At 45.0% G+C, this 21,261-nt stretch overlaps 1 protein-coding gene across 1 annotated transcript in view; it reads left to right on the forward strand.

The window, feature by feature from the left end:
• The window catches only part of GALNT12 (polypeptide N-acetylgalactosaminyltransferase 12), a 37,000-nt gene extending 30,012 nt beyond the window's left edge, over positions 1–6,988 (forward strand). Inside the window, exons 8-10 of the mRNA XM_042913256.1 lie at positions 3,369–3,482; positions 4,486–4,632; positions 6,601–6,988. Of these exons, the coding sequence (XP_042769190.1) occupies positions 3,369–3,482; positions 4,486–4,632; positions 6,601–6,738 (399 nt within the window). The 3' untranslated portion in view covers positions 6,739–6,988. The remainder of the gene's footprint in view (positions 1–3,368; positions 3,483–4,485; positions 4,633–6,600) is intronic.
• Positions 6,989–21,261: the final 14,273 nt, after the last annotated feature.

Raw genomic sequence — 21,261 nt, forward strand, 5'->3', positions numbered from 1 at the left:
CCCTTTAATATCTAGCCCTTACCCACATTCCCCTGCTTTTTCACACTTCTCTCAGGGTAACTGGCTGGTTCCACCTGGGGTCCAGACAAGGTCTCGCGTTGTGGTTGGCTGCTAGTCCTCCCTCCCACGTCTCCTTCATCTAAGGCAGACCTCTTCCCTCCTCCTCCCCACTTGTGCTAATATTGTTGCAAAAACAGCATCCGTTGTCCAGTAGCACATCTCACCCTTGGAATTACCTAATTGTTTCCTTGTGGTGTCTTGTAAATCGTGCCTCTCGCCCATAGTTCTTAAAATGGAAGTGAGGTCCAAAGGTCTGATTGGAATGGAATCATCAGCCTTTTATGGCAAGAACACTTCACAGGTGTGTTTTGTGCTCCTGCAGCATCATCGCAGGAGCACCTAACCTCTGGTCATCCTGCTTCTAGCGATGACATTGATCAGCGGGTCCATGGGGCCTGTCTGGGACCAGCCACTATCAGGGGCCATGTCAGCATCTTCTCTCGTGTTTTCTGTAACTGTTGATAATCATCACCTAGACCCAAACTTCAAGTGGCATTGTCAAATGGTGCTTTTTCTAATCCTTTCATTTTCTCTGCATTTTTAGCTGAGATGTTTCTGTAAAGAAGAATGTTCCCTTGTTAACTGGGACCATTTGGTATTCGTGAAATTTAGAGTTCATTCAGAAAAGGCATAACAAATTTTAAGGATGAGTGGGTGACTCGGTCAGTTAAGCATCTGACCCTTGATTTCAGTTCCGGTCATGATCTCATCAGGCTCTGAGCTGACTGTGTGCAGCCTGCTTGGGATTCTCTCTCTCTCTCTCTCTCTCTCTCTCTCTCTCTCTCTCTCTCTCCTCTTTCCCTGCTCTCTCTCTCTCTCTCTCTGCCTCTCCCCAGCTTGCGCTCTCTCTCTATCAAAATAAAAAAATAAACTTAAAAAATTAAAAACAAGAAAAGGCATAACAAATTTTTTAAGTCCTTCTCTTTATTTGCCTGTTTTCAGAGTAAGAATTGGCACTTCAGTTTCCTCCAGTTTGTTTGTTGGCTCATTTGCTTGTTGGCGTTTTCTTTTCTTGAGCATCACTGTAAACCAGTGGGGTTTTATATGGTCAGTGTGCTGCAGTTCGTCTGTTGGTTTCTGTTTTTTTCTTTGAACAGTTCAGGTTGCTCGTCTTCAGCTAGTGAGAACCTCTTCATTTTGGCTTCTGTGATCTTGACCCCTTGTAGTAGCTTGATTGCTTCCTTGATCCTGGCCACGCTCATCTTCTACATTTGCTGCCATCCCTCCCAGAGCCCCTGACCCTTTCAGTGGGGGGCAGTGTTCAGAGCCCACAATCCGGATGCCAGCTGTGGTCTCTGTCTCTAGACCACACTCTACACCAGAAACATAATGCTAGCCACATACGTAATTAAAAATTTAACTATATTTAACTTTATTTTTAAGGTTTAGTTATTTATTATTTAAAAAGTTTTTTTAATGTTTATTTTTGAGAGAAAGAGAAAGTGCAGGTGGGAGAGTGACAGACCGAGAAGGAGATCTGAAGCAGGCTCCAGGCCCTGAGCTGTCAGCACAGAGCCCAATGTGGGGCTTGAACCCACAAACTACAAGGTCACAATCTGAGCTGAAGTTGGACGCTCAACCAACTGAGCCACCCAGGTGCCCCTAGTAACCATATTTTAAAAAGGAGCAGGTGAAGTTAATAATATATTTTATTTAATTCAATGTATCCCCAGTATTATCATTTCAACATGTAGTTGATGTAAAAATTTATCGAGATGCATTACGTCTTTTTCTCATACTGTCTTGAAACCTGCTGTGTATTTTACACTCATTGCATATCTCAATTTGGACTTGGTCACATTTCAAGTACCCAGTGGCCACATATGGCCAGTGAGTACCATGTGGGGTACACAGTGCTATAGTTTTTCAGTGGGTAGAGAAAGGAAATGCATATTTTTGAGAAACAAATCATGAACTCATAATGATATCTCAAATTTAAATGTAATCTTACAGGATTTTTTCTTCTTCGATATTATACTTGTATTACTTTTTGCTTACACTGAAAATCTTAGTTTCAAAAATATTACCATATTATTTATTTGCTTTATCTTAAAAGATATTTAAAATAGTTTCAAAATAATAATCCACTATTACCACTGACAGTTGATACTGAATGAGGTTTAGGATTTCTTTGCTGCTCTATTTGTTTATAGAATATAGTTCACTAAGGAAATGTAATCAAACATGGAATGTTCTAAAAAACAAAAACAGCGGGGAATGTTCTAAAGTCATTTAATATCATTCTTTTTCTGTTTCACCAACTTGATACAGCTAGCTTAGTTTATCTCAGTTTTAATTATCAGGGGTTCCCACCTCTCTTTTAGTGTTTTTTCCATTTCAAATCTTTCTGAACATAGGGAGTTCATTTGAGGTCACAGTCCTTTGGTGGTCAAGCGTGGTGACATTTGAGCCCTTCCAAATCTAAGGTGCTCTGCTTATTCTAACCAGATTTCTTCACAAGCAAAGGGACTTCAGGAACATGGAAGTCTGTGCTTTGTGAGCTAGTTGATTGGATTGTGGAATCTTCTTTCAATATGACTGAGTCTTATCTTCAGAAACAGGCTAGTCAAGGGTGGACGAGGGCCAGGGCAGGAGAGGGATTCATGAGGAGTTCATTGAGGGGGTCTTTGAACTCTCCAGAAAGAGATTTGGAAGGTGTATGTCTTTCCCTGGAGGCTACTAAAAGGGAGGCGGGAGCATGATTTTCTTCTCTTGGAATGATCGAAGGGTTTTAGATCTAAAAGGTACCTTAGAGATGGCATTAGATTAGACAGCGTTGAGTGATGGGGAGAGCACTGGACTTGGAGTCTGAGTTCCTGGATTCAAGACTCAGGCATCTCCACTCGTGTGACCTTGGGCCATCAGCTCTGTATTGTGCTGTTCCTATAGTCTAGAATGGTGGACTTCTCATCTGGAAAATGGTGAGTCTCTCACACAGGATGTCTTTTGCAGATCCTGCTTGCAGGGGTCCTTGGTACATGTGTGAGGCAGCAACCCAGCTCTGCATGGACCAGTGCAGCAATAAGTCTGCACCAAGGAGAAATGGAGAGATAAGAGCTTTCAGGTCATAAAGAGTTAATCTCTCTGCAACTCAGATTTATCTTTAGAAATGGGGGTTATGATTCTTGCCTATGGTATAGAATGGGAAAGCACTTTCAAAACTGAAAATCTAAGGAGCTCTTACCCAGTAAGTCCGGGTCTTGACTCAATGACTCCTCTCCAATGGAGTCATTACCGTTGGAGCCTTGGGTGGAACCTGTTGTTGTGTATAAATCTGGACCAAAATGCCACCTTTATGTTTTGTTTAGCTCCAGAACAAAGGACTGAGAGATTACTGCTTTGACTATAACCCTCCCAATGAAAACCAAATCGTGGGACACCAGGTCCTTCTCTACCACTGTCACGGAATGGGTCAGAACCAGGTAGGTGCTGCTTCTCTATAGTTTGACATTCTTAAGCCAGGGGAAAGCAGACAGTGGGAGCCTGAATGTTCAAGGGACCGTTTGTGTGGGGTCTTTAAAGAGAGAAATGAGGGGAAGTCTCTTTTTTTTTAAATTAAATATTTGATGTATATGTATATATTTTTTTGCATTATGAGGGTATTATATGCTTTTGCAGAATATTTGGGAAATGCAAAAAAATATAAGCAGTAAGTGAATGGCAGGACTCTGCAACCACCATTAGAACTAAGACCTAGTTATTTCTCATCTTCCTTTATGCAAGGCCTTTAGATCATGTGCTTTAAATAGTTGTTATCATAATGTCTATATGTTTTATATTCCATTCTTTCCACTTCGTCATACTTTTCATGTGTTATTAGACATCCTTTGAGAATGTCATTCCTAATGGCCTCTTGATAATCCTTTGTGTGGCTGTATTACTGTTTAGTTAACTGATTCCCTGCCTGCCTGTTTTTGATTGTAAAGTAACCATGCCACTAACCTCTTGTCAGAAACAAAAGTGGGGGGGTGGGGAGCAACAGATCTGCGTGTCCGATGACTTCCTTAGAATTAATGCTTGAACAGAATTCTGGGTTTTGATGGATAGTGCCACGTAAAGTGGTGTTTAGGGCAATTGCTGGTGGCCGGGGCAGGTCTGTCTGGGTTAAGTGCTGAGTTTCAGGCTGGGCAGGGGAGCAAGTTCTGGAAGGTCTGTGAATTGCAACAGATCCCAGCCCCAGGAGGCAGATAAACCACCAGAGCGGGCCTGTGGAGGATGCAGGAGATGCAGGAGACCCAGAGGAGGGAAACGTTGGCTACCTGGACCTTTAAAGGCTTCCTGCCTTAAGCAGTGTCAGACACCTAGAGATGAGTGGGTGGGATTTGAGTTTCTTCCAGCTCCAAGTCACCCCAGGCTCTCGTCCAGCCATTTCCCTCTCTCCACATCAGAGAGTAACTGACGCACGATTGGCTGCTCCATTTTTAGTTTTTTGAGTACACATCCCGGAATGAAATACGCTATAACACTCACCAGCCAGAGGCCTGCATCGCTGTGGACGCAGGAATGGATATTCTCATCATGCAACTCTGCCAGGAAACTGCCCCGGAGAATCAGAAGTTCATCTTGCGGGAGGTAAGTGAGCCGTCTGCTGCCCTCCTTGCTCTCGGTGCATGGGCTGCAGAAGGGGGAGTGGAGGTAAAGAGTGTTCCCTGGCACAGTCCTCGAGGATCTCAGGGATGCGGTCACATCTGGGGAGACCAGGGAGTTCACCATGGACCCAACAGTATGGTCAGGGGCCCCGGCATCCAGCATCAGGAGTGCTTTGACTCCCATCTAGTCGTTCTGGCCTCCTTAGACCGTGAGCCATAGTCCTGGAGTGAGGAGCTGTCGCAAACACATCCAAGGATGAAATGGGCTTAAAATGAGTGAAACGAATAGCCAAAGCGTGAGGATGTGAGGTTAGATCCAGGGGCAAGCTAGTCCATTTCTTTAAGCCTCGTTTTTCCCAGCTGTAAAATGGGAACAATAATAGCAGCCTGTCTACCTCTAGTGTGGACTAGATGGACAGCAGAAATAGTCCTTGGAAACCATAAAGCTCTATAGAGATCAGTTGTTACCTGCAGGGTAATCACCAAGAAAACATCTCTCTGATGGAGCTCGCTCTCCATCAGAATAGTTGATGTTGATTTGGAACCGGGTATTATTTCAGGCCCATTAGGCACTAGCCCCGCCACACTTGGCCACAAGCTGTAACAGGACTCGTGAATCTGTCAAATCTTTTGACTCACCAAAAAGCACTTGAGGGAGTAAATCCAAAGAAAATAATTCAAAAGACGAAATGAGTTTATTTTTATCTCCATAGGAAGCTTTTGTTCCCAGCCTGGCCCCAGGGATGGAAAGATTGGTCTAATTTGCTAATAAATGGGTTAATTCTAAGCATGATCAAAAGTTGGAGTACATTTTCCTGTAGAAGATATTATGATTATCAGTGAAATTTGCGGGCTACCTGAACAAGCCTGCGCCATGGTGTTATCCGTCTGATATCAGAAATAAGAGGGAAAATACTTCTGCAAAGCTCCCCGTCTGTGGTTCTCTGCAGCGCCCGCCTCCATCCCCTTCTCTTGTTTCTTCTAACTGTAAGCCCTCAAGGGGCTTACACAGTAATGTAAGCTAGAAATCATAAAATTGGTTTGAAACATCATTAAAATTGTATCTTAAATTTCAGTGACCAATTAAGGAAAAGTAAAGTCTCCTTAGAAGGCTGGGAAAAGGGATGCTATTTAATTATTTCCTTTCATGGTACTCTGAAGGCAACATTTGAACTCTTTTAAGGGTTTTCAGGGTTAATATTTTTGAGATTCTTCTGCCTATAATTTTATTCCCAAAGGTTTCTCTTTCCCTGGAACAGGTATGTCACTTGCTCGGCCATGATTAAGTTCCCAGGGAACTTAAAGCTTACAACAGAGAGGTGGAGGGAAAAAACAGACTCAAGGATGGGGGAGAGTTTCGTTGAGGTAACTCAGAACAGTTGGGAAAAGGAAGACAAGGGGAAGGCCTTAAAGAGGACCACGATCTTTTGGGGTTGGGGAAATTGGCACAGTCCCATAGAACCCATGTCCTCAGGTGACTTGTCCCCTTGCCCAGCTGTTCTCTGGCTGAGCTGGGACTATAGCCAAGTTTCCTGATTCTGTATTTAAATACCTAAGAGAAAGAGATCGCCAGGGATGGAATCAGTTGACCTAAGGGAAGCAGAAGATGTTAATAAAGAATCTTTGATCCTAATATCCCTCAAGGAGAAGAATAGCAGTAGGGAGGAGACTTGGGATCTGACGGATCCCCAGAGCAGCCAGCAGGTGGCACCACTCACCCTGACGATGGAATCAGGGACCCTGGTGAGCCTGACACGCTTGTCCACGCCTGGCCCTGTCTATGCGTGGGCAGTCCTGAGTTGCCTCAGTACGGGGCAAACACAGTGCTCAGTAAATATTTCTGCAATGATAAAAAATCACCCGAGCTCTTAACACATTTTAAGGAAAAAGCTACTTTCTGAGGAATTATTTGTATTTCTGGTAAACAGCCAGTGCTTATTCTCTCTTGTAGGATGGTTCTTTATTTCACGCACAGTCCAATAAATGCGTTCAGGCTGAGAAGAAGGCCTTCAGTGACAGTTTCATACCATTCCTACGGCTCTGCACCAACTCGGAACATCAGAAATGGTTCTTTAAGGAACACATGTAATACCAGGGAGCTCCACGAAGGAGTGGCAAGGCCCCCGGACTCTGGTGACAGACCCACCCCAACCCTGGCTTCCTTGTTTTTATAAGGAAGTCATTTTGCAATCTGTGAATGTGACGTTGGATTTAATCAGCTTTGTACTGATTTGGAAAACTTCAAAATTGCTCCCAAATGCCCTATTTTCGAAGGGTGATCATAAAATGTTAACTCGTGGCATTCAGAGAAATAAAATCTTTAAATATTTTTCTATCAAGATGTATGTCCTACTGTCATGTCTTTTTCTTAACCCCTAGGAAAGAGGTAAATCTTCTCTTTTGGTGTTCGTGAGGGTTCCACGAATGTGTGGAAATCAGACTCATGTAATGTACTCTGTGTACACTGATAACACCTCAAGCATGGGGTTAGGTTTTTCTCAGTGTAGACAGATGGACACGAGGAACATTGTATTGATTCCTTCACACTGTTGAGATATTCCAGGTTTATTGAAATAAAGAATGCTATTTGCTTATGTGTTGCCACCATAGTCAAAATTCCAGCAAAGGTTTACATTAGCTAAAGAGGACTAAACCAAAGCTGAAGTCTTTTTTTTTTTAAATTTCTTAATGTTTATTTATTTTTGAGAGAGAGAGAGAAAGACAGAGTGTGAGTGGGGGAGGAGCAGAGAGAGAGGGAGACACAGAATCCGAAGCAGGCTCCAGGCTCTGAGCTGTCAGCACAGAGCCCGACGTGGGGCTCGAACCCACAAACCATGAACTCATGACCTGAGCCGAAGTTGGATGCTTAACCTACTGAACCAGCCAGGCGCCCCACCAAAGCTGAAGTCTTAAAGGAACAGTGTGACTTGCTGAGCCACAGTAAACTTGAAGCACACGGTGGCCTTCCGACAATGCCTAGCTGTGATGTGGCTGGCTACTTTCGGTAATTACCTCTGTGACTTTAAAAGACATTTATGTCATTTCACGTTTTAATCACACATTAGTATCAGGGGAAATTTAATGTGCTCTATGAAACGCAGTTTTCAAATTTGTTCATTGATGAGATTTGGTCCTGAACCCCGTGTTCAGTTCCATGCTATAGCAGCTCCTGCTGCTGTTTGTCAGTAATTCTGATCTGTGAACTAGTCCAGATCCACTTCTGAGATCTTGTCAACCTGATGACATCAGTGTGATGATTAAAAGGAAACTATGAGGACATTGCAGGTCTTTGTTTTGTAACCAATCAGATGTGAGCAATGAAGACACAGGCGTACTTGATTTCAACGTACATTTCCTACCCCCTCATGCTGTCTTAAAAGCATCCTCCCTTCTCTGAGCAATCTGGTTTAACAATCACCCAGAACAACTCCAACTGACCTGGCTAGTGTCAATCTGATGCCTCTTAACCACACTGAACTTTGGTTTCTTTTTCTGTCAAATGAGAATAATGAAACCAGCCTCGGAGGGGAGTTGTGAGGATTACATAACAGAGCAGATGAGGGCTTATTTTAGTCCCTGGCATGCAGTACAGGCTCATTAAATTTCTTTTTTTTTTTTTTAATGTTTATTTTTGAGAGAGAGAGAGAGAGAGAGAGAGAGAGAGCGCGTGAGCAGGGGAGGGGCAGAGAGAGGGGAGACACAGAATCCCAAGCAGGCTCCAGGCTCTGAGCTGTCAGCACAGAGCCTGATGTGGGGCTTGAACTCATGAACTGTGAGCTCATGACCTGAGCCGAACTCGGACACTTAACTGACTGAGCCACCCAGGCACCCCTTGTTAAGTTTCTATTTTCATAAATAACGTGTTATACAATGTGAAGCACAATAAGCATCTGCAGCCATTTATTCAAAAATAAGTATTAAAGAATTTAGTGATTTTATCCTTTTGGGATTAAATAGCTCATTGGCAGGTGGGATTAGGGTATGAACCCCTTCCAGCACAGCTCAGTTCTCTTGTAAATGGTTAAAGTGAGAAATTTTATGTTATGCATATTTTACCTTTGCTGTGTGTCAGTCTGAGCTCCATGCAGGGGTGTGGGAAGACAGTTCAGGCAGGCATAAATGGATGCCGACCAAATTCATAAAGAGTGCAAGGGTGGGGTGCCTGGGTGGCTCAGTTGGTTAACCGTCCGACTTCAGCTCAGGTCATGATCTTGAGGTTCGTGAGTTCAAGCCCCGCACTGGGCTCTGTGCTGACAGCTCCGAGCCTGGAGCCTGCTTCGGATTCTGTGTCTCCCTCTCTCTCTGCCCCTCCCCGCTCACGCTCTGTCTCTCTCTCTCTCAAAAATAAACATTAAAAAAAAAAAAAAAGTGCAAGAGGGCCACAACATGCATTTTTGTGTGCACTCACTGGGCACTGCCACCAACTTGTTTGGCTTAAGAAGTCATCCCTCTTCCTCCTGCTATCAACTTATGTGCGGTTATTCTTAGGGTAGAAAACTAATAAAAATAATATTTTTTTAGGATGCCAAGGGAAATATTTGTACAGACTGGGAGGCAATTTACAATATTTTGATGAACATTTTCCTTCACTGATGGATGAGGAATATGAGCCTGGGTGTCTCCATCTGACCCACTGGAAGGTGTGAGTTGGCCCCTAGTCCTAGTGTGCTGAGCCAGGGGTCCTGGGGGCCAGCCTTAGCTATGTAGGTTATTTCACTCCCAGGACTCATTTCCTCATCTACATAATGGGGATAAGAATGCCCTTAAGAGTGTTGATTTCTTTTTTCTTCCTTTTTTTTTTTTTTTAAAGTAGGCTTCACGCTCAGCGCGGAGCCCAATGTGGAGCTTGAACTCACAACCCTGAGATCAAGACCTGAGCTGAGATCGAGAGTGAGATGCTTAACCAGCTGAGCCACCCAGGTACCCAAGCATGTTGATTTCTTACCTAAATTTTTTAGTTACACTTTTAGTGGTTACCCTAGGGATTATAGTCTGCTTCCTAAATTTATCACAATCTTCAGCATAGTATTGAGTTAATTCCAGTAAAATTTAGCAAATTTGTATCAGTGTAGCTTCATTTCCTACCCCCTCCTCTGTGCTATTGTAGACATACAAATTGTGTTAATATATGTTATAAACTCAGTAGAATGGTATAATTATGGCTTTATTTTTATTATTACTCTGAAGAGTAATAAGAGAAGAAAAATATGTATATATACACAGTCTCTTATATTTATCACCTAAGTATCATTTTCCATGCTGTTCACGACTTGCTGTGAATCTGAGTACCCTCTGGTATCATTTTCTTTCAGTGTAAAGACTTTCTTTGGTATTTCATCTAGGCTAGATCTGTTAGCAACAAAAGCTCAGTTTTTATTTATTTGGGAATGTTTCTATTCTACCTTCAATTTTTTGGAAGATAGTTTGGTTGGCTATAGAATGCTCATTTACACGGTTTATCCCCCCCCTTCATCGTGGTGAGTTTCAGATTATACCACCCTAGTGTTGCCTTTGTTTTGAATGAGAGGTCATTTGGTAATCATTTGGTTACCTGTCTGTGATAAGCCATTTTTCTCTTGCTGCTTTTAAGATTTTCTCTTTGTCTTTGTCTTTCAGCAGTTTAAGATACGTCTAGATGTAGCCCGTGTTTATCAGACTTGGGGTTTGTTGCAGCCTTTGGAATGCAATGCTCTTAAAATCAGTGTGGGAAGATGTTAGCCATTATCTCTTCAAATATTTTTTCTGCCCTTTTATTCTTGAAATTGGATAATGTCTGATAATCTGTCTTTAAGTTCATTTGATTTCTTTTGCCATCTCAAACCTGCTGCTGGGTTTATGTTTTGTTTTGTTTTGTTTTGTTTTTTTGGTTATTATATTTCTCATCTCTGAATATCCATTTGGTTCTTTTTTGTAGCGATCATTTCTGTGTTGAGATTTCTTCTGTACTGACCCATCGTTAGCGCATTTTCTTTTAGTTCTTTGAATATAGTGTTAAAAAATTCTTTGAATATATTTTTAATAACTGCTTTGAAGCTTTTGCATTGTAGCAGCTTAAAACATTAAATATATTATCTTACAGTTTCTGTAGGTCAAATTTGGGGCATGTCTCGACTTGATTCTCTGCTCAGGGTCTCCCAAGGCTGCAATCCAGGTGTCGACCTTGGCTGTGATCTCATCTGAGACTTAGGGTCTTCCTCTAAGCTCCCTGGTTGTTGGCTGAATCCAATTCCCTGGGGCCACAGAATTAAAGGCCTCAGCTCTAAAAGTCCACTTTCCGCTCCCTGCCATGTGGCCCTCTCCACAACATGACAGTTTGCTTCTTTAAGGCCAGTAGGAGAGCGCCTATTGCTAATTCTTATCTCTTTTAAGAGCTCACTTGATTAGGTCAAGTTGACCCAGGATAATCTCCCATCTCTTAACTCAGAAATCATCTGATCCAGGGTATTATTTACATCCACAAAATGTCTTCAGCAGAGTTGTATCCCATCATATTCCCAGCCCCTGCCCACACTCAAGGGGATGAGACCACACAGAGCATGTCCGCCAAAAGGCACAATGTTTGGGGCTCATCCCATTCTGCCTGCCACAGCCCACCCTCTGGCCCGTAGTAGTTTATACCCCCTCCACATAAAAAATACATTCACCCCCACCCCAGGTTCCTGAGCCTCATCTCATTACAGTAGGAGTTCAAAGTCAAAAATTTCATCATCTGAATCTAAATCTCACCAGCTGAAAATCCAAAAACTAAGTTGGGTCCAGGTCCAGATGGGGCTCCTGGGAGCCCTCTGGCATGTGCTGTGGCCAGGGTATGGCTCCTCTCCACCCATGGGCCTGCAAAGCCAAAGGGACAGGTTATCTGCCCTCACATGGCCAGCACACAGCAGTGGGAAAGCATGTGATCACGGTTGCAGACTTTCTGTCTCAAAAAGGGGGACGTGAAGGTCAGAAGGAGCCACAGGTCCATAACACTCTGAAATCTAGCCACATAAATGTTTGCCTTTTTTGGATTCACTTTCGAGACTTGGGAAGAACCTTCGGGACTCTTGTCTCTTTCTTCTGGGCATGAAGTTCCCCCTTTTTGTGTCCTCCTTCCTTTTTTATGAAAGGTAACATGATTGCAACTGAATAGTTTTACCAACCTGCTTCCTCCAGTGGAGTTTTAGGGGCCCAAGAGTCTCCGTTCATGTTGTACTCTGTCTCTTTTTCAGTCCAAGCTGGCAGGATTTCTGCTAAAATGATTTTCTCAAGAACTTTGAGCATCTTGTATGAATTCACTGCTTTTCACTTCACTAAACAGAAGCCACATCCACAGATCTTTTTAAAAACGTCTCTTCTCTGTTGGCCTCCTGTTAAGATGCCTGGGGGATAATGACTTCAAGTTTCCTAGATGCCCCTGGTTCAGCTGTGAAGACATTTGAGGTGCCCACACCCATAATTTCTTGAAAGGGCCCCACAGTTGGTGTGACTGAATATTCTGACCTTTTGATTTCTCTGGGGTTTTAACAAAAGGTGGTGCAGTCATACACTCAACCTTTTCTCTGTGATACACATTCAGCAACCATCCTGATTTTTACCATCTTTTGCCATCTGGAGAGTCTGAGAATTTTCTAAATAATTTAGTCCTACTTCATTTTTGGGTAACTATCTATCTGTCTCTTGTGTTCTCCTATGCATGGCAGGAGACCAGGCAGCACCCAGCAGTGCCTGGAAATCTTAGCTAAATAACAGGTTCATCCCTTCAAATTCTACGTAAGTGCAGGAAGTTTTGCTAAGCTTTCTGCCACCATATAACAGGGGTCCCCTCACTCCTGTTTCCAATAACGTGGTCCTCACTTTCTTCTAATCAATCCTTATAGTCCTTCACCAACAGTGTCCTCAACATCCATTAAAAAAATTTTTTTTTAATGTTTATTTTTAAGAGAGAGAGACAGAGCATGAGCCGGGGAGGGTGCAGAGAGAGAGAGAGAGAGAGGGAGACACAGAATCTGAAGCAGGCTCCAGGCTCTGAGCTGTCAGCACAGAGCCTGATGCGGGGCTCAAACCCACCAACCTTGAGATTGTGACCTGAGTTGAAGGTGGATGCTTAACCCACTGAGCCATCTAGGTGCCCTCTTTATCCAGACTTTTTTAAGTTAATTAATTTATTTATTTTGAGGGAGAGAAAGCTGGAGTGAGGGAGGGGCAGAGACAGGGAGAGAGAGAGAATCCCAAGCCGGCTCTGCACTGTTTTTGCAGAGCCCAATGCAGGGCCTGAACTGACAAACCATGAGATCATGACCTGAGCCAAAACCAGGAGTCCGACGCTTAACCGACTGAGCCACCCAGGTACCCCACATCCATATATCTATGAGCAGTCTGTTCAAGGAAATTTAGCCTTTCTTACCATGTTCTGCAAAATTCCTCCAGCCTTCTCCCACTGTTCAATTCCAAAGCTGCTCCCCATGCTAGATATCTGTTACAGCATTGTCTCACTTCTGAGTACCAAAACCTGTATTAGTTTCCTATTGTTGTGTAACAAACCACCACAAACCCAGTGGCTTACAATAGCCCTCATTTCCCTGTAGGTCGTTAGCCTGGGCATCACTTAGCTGGCTTCTCTGCTCTGGGCTCATGGGCTGAAATCGAGGATCTTTTGGGGCTGCTGTCTTTTCTGAGGCCTGGAGTCTTCTTCTAAGCCCACTCTTTGTGGGCAGAATTTGGATCTTTGTGCTTATAAGACTGACTGACCTCAGCTCCTAGAGGTCACCCGCTTAGAGAAATTCTCTAGCCGGCTTTGAAGAAGTCCGCTGCCGTGTTGTGATGAGGCCAAGCGGCTAGAACCTGAGGATGGCCGCTGGGAGCTCAGAGTGGCCGAGTTCATGTTGAATTTCTGGAAACATACCCATCAGTGTAGTTATTACCTTAATAACAATGCAGACAGTGCAGGCGCATTTGAAAATCAGGTTCAGGGACACCATGTTTGTCATCGGATGCCTGCTTATACCATTCAAGAAGGGTCCTTTTTGAAAACTTGTAAACATTCCCAAGAAACAAAATCTTCATCACATGATGAACCCCTTAGACATCATTTGGGAAGGATTTATTTTATGTATGTGAGTCAATTCCAAATTTCTTTAAGGGTTGAGTATGTGTTCAACTTAAATTGCCTGCACTAACTAGCTTCCTTCTTTCTGCCTGTGAAAACAGTGCTTCTCACACTTGCATGTGCACAGGATCACCTGGAAGCTTGGTAAAAGGTAGATTCATGTTGGGTAGGTCCGGGTTGGGCCTGGACATTGTACATTTCTTACGAGCTCCAGGATGATGCCAAGGCTGCTGGTCTGTGGGCCATATTTGGAGTGGCCAGATGTTCAAGTGAGAAAAAGAAAAGAGGGCAGAAAGCTCCAGGTTGGCCAGTCACTAGTGTCTTACCCTCACACACACGCCAGATGGTGTTGTCAGTTCAGGAAACATACCACAGCTTTACTTGAGGCCGAGTCTATTGGTCTAAAAATCCTCCAACTCATGGGTCCACGGGACGCAGACCTGGAAGGCGCCCAGAGGTCACTCCGTGCCCAAGGTAGCCAATGGCAGAACTGAGGCCGGGCAGGGAAAGGGTTTTGCCTGAGGTCACACAGCAAGTTAGGGACGGCACTTTCTTTGCCATTCCGTCATTCCATCCGGTCCCCTGTGTTCTAAATTTGGTCTGGGTGTGTTTTTCTTAAAGTGTTAAATTGGTATTCTATTAAAAAAAGTCGTATCTTCAAACATTGGCTTTAATATATTATGTTAAATTATAAAATAAAATTAGTTACCAATCTTGATAAAAAGTTCTAAAGACCTTGCTACATGGCTGGTTGTACCACAGCTACAATGTTTATTTAACAAGCAGGGTGGGAAATACTGGCGTCTTCAGTCTCCTAATGTTTGTGAGGTTTAATGTACTACACACTAGATTTCTCATACTTATACACAACTTTAGAGTTCTGTTTTCAAGGGCATTATTTTTTTTTTAGTGTTTGTTTATTTTTGAGAGAGTGAGAGCACAAGTAGGGGCGGGGCAGAGAGAGAGGGAGACAGAGGATCTGAAGCAGACTCCATACTGACAGCAGGGAGCCCAATGTGGGCTAGAACTCAGGGACCTCGAGATCATGACCTGAGCCAAAGTCGCTCAACCAACTGAGCCACCCAGGTGCCCCTCAAGGGTATTATTTTGTTTGATCCTACAAAGTCATCTGGGTAAGGATTGCTGTCTCCTGTTTGCTGCTGCTGCTGCTGCTGCTGCTAATAATAATAATAATAATTATTATTATTATTATTATTATTATTCCATGAGGTGGGCTGTGCTCTAAACAGTTCATGTAAATGATCTAATTTAATTCTCAAAACACCCAGTGAGGTAGGTGTTAGTCCTCCCCTCCCTGTGCCCCTTTCAAATGTAAGGACACTGAGACTCACAGAGAGTAGGGAATTCATCTAAGGCCACACAGCTAATAGGTGGCAGTGCTGGGATCTGAGCTCAGCTATCTGAGCTCTGTCCTCTGCCTCCCCCAGAGGAGGGATGACCCACCCAACAGCCCCTGCCCGCAGGGCCCCCTTCACTCTTGGTCCAGTTACGCCACACTGCCAGTTACTTATGGCGTGAGAATTACTGAGTCTGTCCTGCTTGGAAAGTTCAGGAGGTCACGGTGGACTCCTGTCTCTGGGCAAGCTCATTTCTTTTGAAGGTGCCAAGTCCGGGAACAAACCCGGGGACACTGTCCCAAGTGCAGAGTGGCCGAAGGTTCCGACCGGTTCTTTCATGGCCAGCTGTCCGGGTGCAATCCCTTTTGTCCATACAGCCTGCCCTCTCTCTCTTTCAAAGGCAGCAAAACTGGGTTTGGGAGGTATTTCTGCAGTCTCTACCATGAGATTCTTGCTGCAGAGCCAGGGAGGCCCACAGTCTATGGGCAGGGCAGCTGCAATCACTCCATCCAGCATGTTTCTGTCTTCAGAGTTCTTGAAACCCATGGGGCGGAGAGTTTTGTCACATCTGCTATGTCATGATTCCTCTGTGAGTCATCTTGAACCTTCTTTTACAAGGCAAGGGTCAGTGGAAGTGATTGCTCATTAGAATTAAGACAGTTATTTCAGTATCCCAAAAAGAAATTGCCAGAAGGGTGTGTCTATTGGGCAGCTCTGGTTATTAACTCAAGAGTGATTGCAACTCAGCCCCGGAGTCTAATTGCCAACTGTTACAAAAGGAAGCAAACTACTGGGTTATGGACTTTGAAGGGACTGTAGAAGTCCTATGTTCAACTCACTCCTGATGCAGGACTCGCTCCTCGTCCCCAGTCTGTGGTCAGAGACACTGGCTTGTCCACAGCCCCTGGGAGGGATGCTCCTCCCTTTTCAGGCCATTCTTTTCTCAAATGGCTTATGAAGCTGAAATTGTCTCCCTGAAGGTTCCCTTATTGTTCTGGATCTCCCTGGGAGGCCACCCAGTGTGTTTGCCTCTCAAAGATTCAAGGAGAGAGGATATATGTCCAAGTCTTCTCTGTTCCAGGCCAGCCAGCCTCATTTCTTCAAACCATTCTGATGGGATGTGGCTTCCACTGGAGTTCTGGGAGTAGGGAAGATAAACGTTTGCATTACATCTGCTCCATTTAACCAAAGGTCAAGACTCTGTTCACCATTGCTGCAGAGAGGTCTAGGCGAGCTTAGGTTGTCCCAGATGCTCTGAGGGCAATAAAATCACATCAGGGGCTGTGGGGCAGGGTGGAGCTGTGCATGCATGTCTGTGTGTATGGCAGCAAGACTGGGAGAAATGGTGTAAGGCAACCTTCATTTTCCATAACAGGAAGTCAATAATAATGATCTAAAACAGAAAAATCACGAGAAAGGAGGGCTGCTATGTTATCTGAAATACGGAGGCAAATACTGGAAGAAACAGCTTGAAATGTTGAGCCTGGGAGCCAGATCTGGATGGGGTGGGGGTGGGGAGGGGCAGGAGACTGCTGATTTTATTATAAACCTTGAGTACTATTCAGCTTTTTAAGCAAAGTACAAGTACTTCTGCTAACTAAGTACATTTGGGAAAGATTATCTTTAAAAATTCTCCCAAATGAATTCTCAGTCCAAACTCTTGTTAGCAGGAAAACAATTAGGGACCTAGATTTGGCTTTATTTGGCTGGCTAGATTTAAAAGAGGTTGGAATTTGTAGAAGGACAGACCCGGATATAAATTCTGATTGGTCACTTGCCAGCTCTGTGACTTTGGGCAAGTAACCTAACCCCTCTGAACCACAAGTCCTCCTCTGTAAAATAGAGGCAGTGCCAGTACCTCTCAGGGGGTCGTGAGCATTAAACGAGATGAGGTGGACAAAGCCGGGAGCATAAAGCACCCAGCTGAACAGGTGCTCGGGGACCATTTGCTGACCAAACATTGAGAGTTGCTTGTACTAAGACATGCTGGGTACCAGGCCAGCCGTCAGAAACAATAAGGAGTATCTCAGACCTCTGCCCAAGAATAACAGTTGCTCTTCGTAAAAGTCCTGGATTCTGTGCTGTTTGCTGCCTTGTGGCTGAACGAATGAGCAAAAGAAGTCCTCAGAGGCTCCCCAGTCTCCCTCCCCCTCCATCCATAGGGAAGTTAACTTTTCAACTCATCTCTTCTCATTATTCATCTGTGGGAAAACTTTGAACTCAAGAACTGCAGGAGGCTTGGGGGGTCATTTTAGTCCAGTCTTTTCACTGTACGGTGGGGGCACCGCATCCTAAGAGGGGCCAGGAAGCGGGCTCCCAGGCTGGTTCATCCTCTGCACCCACAGGTAGGGGAGGGGAGCGTGGGTCTGGGCTACTCTGCAAAACCCCAGCTGGCCATGGGGTTGGAAAGACCTGGGGAGCCTGTCCTGACATGGAATGGGCTTAGGAAACTCCTTTTGGAACCAGAAGCTGAAGGGAAATAAAACTGCCCTTTCTGGGTAAGATTCTGGACAGTTCTGGGAACTTGTCTGCAGAACAAATTGATTTATGGGGATCCAGCTGTGAAGAACTGTACAAAACAGGGAACAGAGGAGATACACTCCAGATGTGGCTTTATTAAAGGCAGGGGTAGAACAGTGGGGTTGAAAGACTTTCTGAGGTCCATTGGGCCATGGAGACTTTGAGAAAGTATGGCCAAGAGCCTATGGCTTTCAGCTGCCAATTCTGAGCTGGAAAACAGCTTAGAACCCATTGTGTCCGAGCCCTTGAAATTGTAGATGAGAACCCCGAGGTCCAGGGAGGGAAGGGGCTTACCCTGCATCACACAGAGAGGGGAGATGAGGCTGGGACCAGAACCCACATCAGCTGGTGCCCGTTCCAAGGTCTGTCTCATCACCCACCCTTGCTCTCCTGTCTTTTAGATTTAACTCAGGCTGTTTCCTTAATTTCAAGTTGAGGGAAGGCTCAACCCTGCCACACTCTGATGGTGAATGGATTTCAGTTTTTTTGAGGCCTGGAAATGAGACTCATATTTGGTAGAATCTCAAATGGAGTCTAGACTCTCTTTCCTACCATCATATCTTTTTCAACATTTATTTATTTTTGAGACAGAGAGAGACAGAGCATGAACAGGGGAGGGGCAGAGAGAGAGGGAGACACAGAATCTGAAACAGGCTCCAGGCTCTGAGCGGTCAGCACAGAGCCCGACGCGGGGCTCGAACTCACGGGCAGTGAGATCATGACCTGAGCCGAAGTCGGACACTCAACCGACCGAGCCACCCAGGCACCCCTACCATCATATCTTTTTAAAAAATTTTTAATGTGTATTTATTTTTGAGAGAGAGGGAGAGAGAGAGAGAGATGGAGAATGAGCAGGGGAGGGGCAGAGAGAGACAGACAGACAGACAGAATCTGAAGCAGGCTCCAGGCTCTGAGCTGTCAGCACAGAGCCTGATGTGGTGCTCAAATTCACAAACTGCGAGATCATGACCTGAGCCGAAGTCAGATGCTTAACCAACTGAGCCACCCAGGTGCCCCTCCTACTATCACATTCTTGACATAGATTGTCTCCCCCCTCCTCCATAACACTTTACTTTTTCCAGATTATTAGGAAGATATATGCTTAGCTGATAATTTAGAAACTATGCAAGAATATAAAGAAATCAGCTAACTTCTGGCTGCCCAGAGATGGCACCATTTGGAAGTTTTTCCTTCCAGTCTTTCTTTGTCCCCACCATTCCATTTGTTTGGGTGGAATTGGCTCAAAATTAGCTTTTGTCATGTGAACCTGGTTCTGTCCTCTGGAGAAAAGCACAGCTAGTCTCCTTCCTCTTGCCTGTACCAAGGATTCAGATGTGTGAAGACAAGATGCATCTCCAGATTCTTCCCGCTTCTGGGAGAAAACCTGAACTCCATTTTTGAATGCCAATGTTTATAATTACAGTTATGATCATTGCGCTTTATTAAAAAAAAAAAAAGTGTGCACTGCTTGCAAGACATTGCACCGGTTGCTTTTCATGCATGACTTTGTTTATTCTTCACAACAACCCTTCGAAGGAGATATTTTCTAGGTCTAATTTATAGGGGAAGAAACTGAGACTCAGAGATTACAGGTCTCATTGGGACTGATAGGGATGGAGTTCATCAAGATATCACCTCCCTTCATCTGGCCTCTTTATCTTTATTAATATATCCAGAAGACACAGTAGCTTTCCTGACAACTTACTAAAACTGCCTGTTGAATGCCATACCTGCAAAAGAAGCCTTTACGGTTGTTCCTGATAAATTCATCTCCTTCATTCTGTCTCACGAAGACCTTTTTCCCCCTTATAACAATCACTCGGAGGCAACATAACTCATGTAGAATTCCTGGCAACGATATTAAAAACGACAACAACAACATCAACATCAAAATCAAAACGACCAACCACCTAGCTCAGCTCCTGGCATGTAGCACTCACCCAGTACCTGGTTGCTATGTTTATTGTATGAGGTGAGTGACACTGTTTGGTTCCCTGGGTTTCCCTCTGTTCCTCACAAAACACAGCAGAACAATGTGCTAAAAGTAGCACTGTGCTAAGGAGGGGCCCATCCACTGTGGTTGGTCTCTGAGGTAGTTTCCAGAAGCATCCTTCCTCCCCAGCTATTGGCAAGAACAAGAAGCTGCTTCCTTGAATTTGTGTGCATCTGCCCCATGCCAGCCCCACCTCCCCCTGGGCTCTCATCATCCCACCCCTGTGCTGGTGGGACAGGCCTGTCCATCTCTGGTGGGAAGAACCCCCTCTCCCCAGCGACCTCCAAGCTGGTGACATCACAGCCTGCCGTGCTGTCACTTCTGCTGCTGAGCCCTCACCCACGTTGCTCAGAAGAGATGCTCCTTTTAGCGGGGTGGAGCTGTCAAAATGGATTTTAAATATGGGTTGTGTTTTATTTTAATTTTTGGTTGTTTTCTAAATTTGGTCACAATCGCATCTTTTCCTTCTAAAACAAGAGAAAGGATGCAGCTGCCCTCTGGAAAGTCTCCAGAGAGGAGAAGGGAAGAAAGCCCTTGCGCTTCTCTGCTGATTGCTCTGCTCCCTTCTGGAGCTCTCAGAAGCCAGCGATGTGGGAGTGGAAGGGACAGATGTGGACCTGAGGATGCTCGCATGTTCCCCTTGCCCTGGGAGCTTCATGGAAGGCGTACTGTCACCGGCCCAGGACGACTCGCCAAGGCCAAGACTACTGGCCCCTACATGTGCCAGACAACCAGACACTGTCCCTACCCCAGTGAGCAAACCCTGCTTGGACTCGGGCAGTCATGTTTCAAGGTGGACACAGAGGGATGGGAGGAGCCCAAAAAAGGAAATGATCTCATCTTCATCATAGAAGGCTGCAACCTGTGCCATCTTGAAAGGCTGAGCAGGCCATCGGTTGGGAGGGGAGGGTGGTCCAAGGAGGGGGCGGCAGGGCCAGGAACGGTGGGGAGCAGTGTTGCTGGAATGTGGGGGAGGGAGGCTGGGAAGGTGAGCCAGGTCCTGACTGGGTCCACATCTTGGTGGGGTTGGACGCCAGGCTGAAGAGTTTAGACTTCATCCTGGATGAAAGAGGGGAAATGGTCTTTGCAGTGAGGACAAGACAGCAGCTGGCCCAGGGGCCGCTTCCTCCCATTGCATCGTCCTTCCACGAGTGCCCCTCCCCCATGAGTGAGCTGCCCAAAGCCTGGGAGTCTATCACGCTGTGTGGTTTCGCTTCTGTCCCCAACCCTGCACTGAACCTCTCCTGACAGGTCAAGGGCCTCTCATATACTAAATCCCTTGCAAAGTTTCTTCCCCGTGTCCCTGCATCTCACCACTACATTTGGCCTGCTCCGTCCCTGCCTCCTGTTGGAATTGTCTCCTCTTGTGGCTCTGGCCACTGCACCACATTTCTTAGCTCCCCATCCACTCCAGACTTCCTCTCCAACATCCTTGAGCCACATTTCCTGGGATCCCATGGGATCCTCTTGTGACCCTGCATGTTCTCCCTGGAAGACCTCAAACACAGGCCTGGCTTTAATGCTGACTGTTACCTGGGTCTATCCAGTTAGGACTTACTTGTATTCAGCTGCAAGTGTCAGAAACCTGAAAAACAGTGGCTTAATAAAATTCAAGGCTTTATTTTTCTTATGTGAGAGGATGCCTAGCATTAGGCA

The sequence above is a fragment of the Panthera leo genome, chromosome D4, assembly GCF_018350215.1.
Source record: "Panthera leo isolate Ple1 chromosome D4, P.leo_Ple1_pat1.1, whole genome shotgun sequence".
NCBI classification, from domain to species: domain Eukaryota; kingdom Metazoa; phylum Chordata; class Mammalia; order Carnivora; family Felidae; genus Panthera; species Panthera leo.